General features: G+C 55.1%; 1 protein-coding gene across 2 annotated transcripts in view; it reads right to left on the bottom strand.

Moving 5' to 3' along the window:
* Positions 1 to 3,007: 3,007 nt before the first annotated feature.
* The window catches only part of MAP3K14 (mitogen-activated protein kinase kinase kinase 14), a 41,299-nt gene continuing 38,306 nt past the window's right edge, over positions 3,008 to 6,000 (bottom strand). For both annotated transcript variants that reach the window (XM_019665695.1, XM_019665696.1), the window contains exons 15-16: positions 5,035 to 5,135; positions 3,008 to 4,672 (exon numbers count right to left, since the gene is read on the bottom strand). In XM_019665695.1, coding sequence (XP_019521240.1) covers positions 4,508 to 4,672; positions 5,035 to 5,135 — 266 coding nt within the window. In that variant the 3' untranslated portion in view covers positions 3,008 to 4,507. The remainder of the gene's footprint in view (positions 4,673 to 5,034; positions 5,136 to 6,000) is intronic.

Below are 6,000 nucleotides of genomic sequence, written 5' to 3'. Positions count from 1 at the left end.
CTGTTGTGATGATGCTCAGGGCTCACCTCTTCCTGGAGACCTTCCAGCCTCCACCTCTTGGCCCTGAGCTAGGGTCTTCTCCAGTCACCCCACCCCGACCCTGACGACCTTGATCTCAGTGCATGGACTCTTGCTGACCCTCAATTAGAGGTGGGCAGGGAGTGTGGGTTACTCGCTTTGCATCTCTGATCCCTTGTACAGAGTCTGGCACATGGCAAATGCTCAGCAAAAGTCTGTCCAAAGAAATGAATTACTTATCCCTCTCACCCTGCAAACCCTGTGGTTTATCCTCCATTTCTTACCTCAGGTTCACACCCTGTGTATCCAGACTCTAGCATAACCAGTGCGGTTCTGCATGTCCTACCTGTCTTCCTTTCTAATCTCTCATCTCTCGATAACCCCCTCTTCCTTCTCCCTGATTCAGCCTTCATCCTATCACCCAAACTAGAAACCTGGCTCATTTGTGAACCCCCTTACTTCCCCAGCTACTGACCTTCCTACTGTTTACGCTGACCGTGTGCACATCTTTTTCTACACCTTCATTGCCTCTCTCATCTCCCAACAGCAAAGTCAACACAAACCCAGGAATTACTACGTGCTGACACTCAGCGCTGAGTGCTTTGCACACAGTAAATCCTCATAGCCACTCTATGCACAGGCGGTCACGGTTCTCCCCTCACAGATGAGGAAACTTGCACAAGGGCACACAGCTATAAGAGCAGAGCCAGGACCTGGATACAGGTCTGTTTCCAAACTCCATGATGTTAACCTCTGTGCTGTCTGAAACCTCTTTAGGCCTCTAGCTGGACCACTGTAACCACATTTGCCTCCAGCTTGGGCTTCTCAATGAATGACTCCAGACTGAGCCTGCTGCATCACACCTAAGCACATCCACATTCTAGGGTAGCCTCAGAGATCTTGCTTGGCCTCACCTCTGTCTTCTTTATCTATTGGTACCCAGCTCCCTGCCATGCCCCAAGCCCAAGCCACCCTGGAGCACTGCAGGCCCTTTTTGTGCCTCAGTGCCTTTGCACATGCGATTTCTGATACCCAAAGTCTCTTTTCTGGCAAAATCCTATTCATGCCTGAAAGTCCAACTGAAATCTCCAGTATCATCTCTGTAACATACCTAGCTGTCCAACCTACATTTTAACTTTTAGTTAACTCATCAGATTCAGGACCTAGCATAAGAGCAAGCCCTGAAGGGGGTGCAATAAATGTTGCAGAATTGATTTAAGGTGTCTGTACGAATTTGTTACGTCACAAATTTGGGAAAGGGGAAAAGCTGCTGCTTTCTGGTTGTTGGGTTTTGGCACATTTTTAACGCTGGCCCATGTCTTCATGGGAGAGAAGGTCCTGAGAAAAAAGCCCCAATTTCAGAGGGGATCTGAGGCCCCATTATTAAAAATCTGGGAGACCCAGGGCCCTGAGAGGCAAACATCTCTGCTCGTTGGTACAGAGAAGAGCGCAAAGCACAAAGGAGGCGCTCATTAAATATTTGCTGAAGCAGATCGCTTTTGCTTTCTGTAAGAGCTCCAAGCATCAACCAGGCACAACTGGAGTGATTTTGGCGGTTATCTGCAGTTTGGATAATTCATGAGTCATTTCCTGGGCACAAAGCCACTGCTCTTTCAGTGAGCCCAGAACCTCTGGGCAAGAAGAACCCACTGAAGCTGCGGCCTTAACCCCAAGGTGTGCATGCGTGCCCGGGCACACACACGTTCAAGCACCGCGCAGGACCCAGGCTGGGTGTGGGAGTCAGGGCAGCACCCGCATCTCATCCCCGCGGGGATGGCGAGGGCTTTGGCTGGGGTCGCCCATCCTTTCAGAAGCCGGGGCCTTGGGGAGCTGGGGCAGGGGCCCCGGGCCAATTTCCTGCCTCCTCGCCCCGCCCCCTCACTTTCACTTTTCCCGCCCCGCCCCGGCGCGCGCCTGCGCCGCCGTGCGCCTGCCCCGCCGTGCGCCTGCCCCGCCGTGCGCTCGCCCGCTCCGCCGTGCGCTCGCCCGCTCCCACCTGTCACCCCCATGCAGACCGAGGAGGCTCTGTCGGGGAGGCGGGGAGAGGGCTGGTGGCTGTTGCTGCCCCTCCGCTTCCAGTGCGCTCTTTGGTTGGGAGCTGTGGGGGACGGTGGAAATGCTGGGGGCGCTGGCGCCTGTGATGTCGCGTACTCTGTGACGTCCCTGCAGCGACTGTGGCGGGCAGGGAAGAGCTCTCTCCGGAGACCTCCGGCGGCTCTGCTCCTCCACAGCAGGCCCAGAGCCGGGGCAAACCAGGGGTCTGCTGGACTGGCCCGTGCACCTGTCCTGGGCACAATGGCACAAGGCCGCTGCCCTTGCCGTGTTCCCAGGACCCCTCCAAGAACCCACTGTACCTGCAGCCTTTACCCCAAGGTGTGCATGTGTGTCCCTGCACACATACACTTGTGCACAACTTCAGGGGGTGTGGAGCCAGATGAGATAAGGCGTCCTGTGTGCTGGTGGCATCCACGTTTAGACAGGCCCCTGTCCCATGACCAAGGTACCCGCTCTGAGAAAGTCATCTCTGATCAAGCACAGGCACTCAGGAGGGGGCTGAAGGGTTGGGAGTCCAGGCCCACTTTCAGTTCAGTTCCCTGGAAGCCCGCCCTCAGGGACAGGAGCAGTGGGTGGGGCAGTCTGTGTTCTGGGCATGTGGAATGCTCCACCTAGCCATGCCTGGTCAGTGCCCAGGCCTTGGCATCCTCTTCCTCCCCTTGGCCTGGGAGGGACTTCCCTGCTGCCAGCAGGTGGGGCATCTTGCCTAACTGTTCTGAATGGTGTAGAGGTGGGACTGGAAGTGCCAACTGGGTAGAGTGGTGGGAAAAGCAGCTCCACTCAAGTGTTAAAAGTGGTTCTTGCCCCACATGAGGGGCAGACTTGACAAGATTCCGCCACGAAGGCAAAAGGAGGCAGCTATTAGGATCCGAGGTTCAGCACGCAGACAGGAGAGAGTCGAGATAACCATGGCTTCAACACATTTGTCATCACCCCAAACTTTATTGCTTACAAGAGTTCTCTACAACCTGAACTCTGCAGTACCAAAGGCTGCTGCTCTTCATGTGCTGGGGGCAGGGGTCTCTCCCTGGGGAGTGGTATGGCTCCATGTAGATAGCTAGATAGAGGGCACCCTGGCAAGACATGGAGACAAGCTTCTCCCAAGGAAGACTCTCAGGGGACATCCCTTCACCCCTAGGAGCTGAGGCTAGCAGGCCCCTCACCTCCCCCAAAGATTCACAGTTGATTAATGCTACATGAGTTCTGATCAGCTCTTCCCACAAAGAGGATGAGCTGGGCAACGGGTAGGGCTCATCTTAAAGAAATCACGAGGAAGTTTAAGGGGTCACATGTATGGAGACAGGTTAAGACTTGAGCCTCTTCATCTCCTAGTCTGCTTATGTTTAAGCAGAACCACTGACCTGCCCTTCTGGAGGGCAGCCATGAAAGTGCTTTGAGGTCATCAGAGTGCAAAGTGCAGCTGGCGGTGGCCCTGTGACCAGGGCAGGGCCGGGTCAATGTGGGTGTGACGCCTAAGCTGTGTTGTGTCTCAGGAAGCTGGTGTGCAAGAAATTGAAAGCTGTGGCTCAGGTAACAGTAGCGCCTGTGTCTGCTGCTTTCTTTTGCATCTATCATGCCCCATCCTCAGATAGTTCCTGTCAGGTAGGTCTCATGTCACCCTTCACTTTTACAGGTGAGGGAACTGAGTGCCAGCTAGTCATGGGTGGTGCTGGGCCTGCAGTCGGGGCTTGGCACCTGCTGCTCTGGGGAAGACTGGTGACCAGCAGCAAAGGGGCACATGCTTGGGGACTGAGAACCATATTACATAAACTCCTTCTTTGGTCCTAGGCTGCAACTGAGTTCAGCGCAGGACCTGTGTTGCAATGCCCTGAAAAATGTGATGCATTCTCCAAGGGAGATGCCTCAGCATCAGGCACCCCTCCCTCACTGACTGTCTGAAGGGTTCCCAGATCTAAAAGGGGGTTCAATGGCCAGGCAAGGCCAGTCAAGGGGGTTAGAGGGCCCCTTCTTAACTCCAGGGTGGGCACACCTGCTGCCTAGTCCTGTACTGGATCTGGGTGTGGGTCCTTAGACACTTGACATCCTCACACCTGCCTGGAGGCGGAGGGTCTTGCCCACCCCTCCCTGACTCAGGCCGGAAGCTGCTCTCTCCCGACTGCCAGCAAGTCGTCACTGATCCAAAGGGGGTCAGGCCAGCTTATATAGACCAGGGCAGAGAAAACCCTCTCTGTTCCCCATGGGAAGAGCTGCCTGCCTTCCCCCTCCCCGTCACGTGGGTACAGGGTGTTCTCTTGGCAGGTCAGGCAGGACACAGGTGGGAAATTCTGGGAGGCATTTTGCTGGCCACCACTTTGCCCCTGGTCCCACTGCTGAGCTCCCTGAGAGCAGGCTGAGCCTGTGTCTCGGCGGCAGCATTGAGTACCGAGAAGGAAGGCTGTTTCTGGCTGAGTAGAGCCGGTGGCGGAAGGCTGGGTTAGGGCCTGTTCTCCAGCTGGCCATGCTTGACCCTCCAGCTCCAGGCGAAGCTGCCATCTGGGGCCAGGGTGCATTGCAGATCGATGCCCGAGTCTGGCACCTCCATGTCATAATGCACAGGCTGCCCGTCCTTAGTCACCAAGCTGAAGGCTGTGGCTGGGATCTGGGGCAGAACAAACCAGTGGGCCTGAGACAGTGGCCTGGGGCTTAGAAGCTACCTGGAAGTGTAAAGCTACCGGACTCCTACAGCACTGGGAGAGACCTCCCTCCAGCCAAGTGTCAGCCCTGAGGGCACTATCTGCCTTTCATTCTGGGGGACTCAGAGGATCTCACCTAGTCCAAGTGTGGGTCCTGGGGACCCTTTACTCACCACTGCCAGTCTTGCCCTGAACCCTGGGGGACACTCTAGGCCAACTATTCTCTATGGTGTCATTTCTACTTATTGAGAAGCCTTCCTCCTGGAGGGCTGGGCCAGGTGCACTGGCTTCTGGGACTCTGTCCCTAAGCGTGTACCTGCCCCCTTACCTGGCTGCTGATGCCAGTTGCGATGTCTCCCACCTTAACCCGGTGGAACTCCCGGATGTGCAGGTGTTCACCATTGAGAGACTGTATTTGGACTTTCACCCCTAGAAGGCAAACAAGGTGACCTGTCAGGAGAGCAGCTGCGGGCTCCCTAAGGAGTGGTAAGTAGAGGGAACCAGGTGGGCTGTGAGGAAGCTGCAGGGATGATATTTAGTCTGGAGTGGCCCTAAGGTTATGCACCTGCTACCTCTTCCTGGCCATTTTCTGTCAATACCAGAATTTGGCCCGCACAAAGCAAAGAGCTAAGGTTGGCTCCTATGGGGAAGTAGCCCTCCAGAGTGCACACAAAGCAGAAAGGAACTGGAAACACAGATTCTTAAATTAGACTGCAGGCAACTTAGATTGTAATGCTTCCTGAGCTGCAGCAGCATCTGGCCAGGCCATGGGGGCTTGATGCCGTGAGTCACGCTGGCCTGGGGGGAGGGGGTGGGGGCAGGGAACTGTGAGCTGATGAAACCCTTGTCCTGTCGAAATCACAACATAACCTATGCAACCAAACGTGAAAACTAAGTTCTATATATGTTGTCTTTCTCCAATTCTGACTTCAAATTCCAGAGAAGGATCCCAGAACCCTTGTTCACGGGATCCTGTTCTTTCTGTCCCCTTCAGGAGACATTCGTTGCTCAGTTTCTTGACTCTAGGCCAAGACTCTTGACTTCTGAGACTCCATCAGCAGCCTATGAGGGGAAATGATCCCTCGGTCTCGCTAGGAAAGGCTCGTGGGCAATCAGGGCCTTTGCTCTAAATAACTTAATGGCCAGGTACTTCAAGTTCTGGGCGCCAGGTGCCTTCATCTCCTTTCCCCATGGGCCAGGGAAAGGGGGACATTAATCTCTCAGGTTGCCTAGTCCCCGGTGGATCAGATGCTTGGGGGGGGGGGCTGCTGAGCAGATGGGCATTGGACTGTAC

Source organism: Hipposideros armiger, unplaced genomic scaffold (genome assembly GCF_001890085.2).
Source record: "Hipposideros armiger isolate ML-2016 unplaced genomic scaffold, ASM189008v1 scaffold_447, whole genome shotgun sequence".
Classification (NCBI taxonomy): Eukaryota; Metazoa; Chordata; class Mammalia; order Chiroptera; family Hipposideridae; genus Hipposideros; species Hipposideros armiger.
The sequence above is the reverse complement of the archived record's forward strand: the minus strand, read 5'-3'. Positions and strand labels throughout refer to the sequence as shown.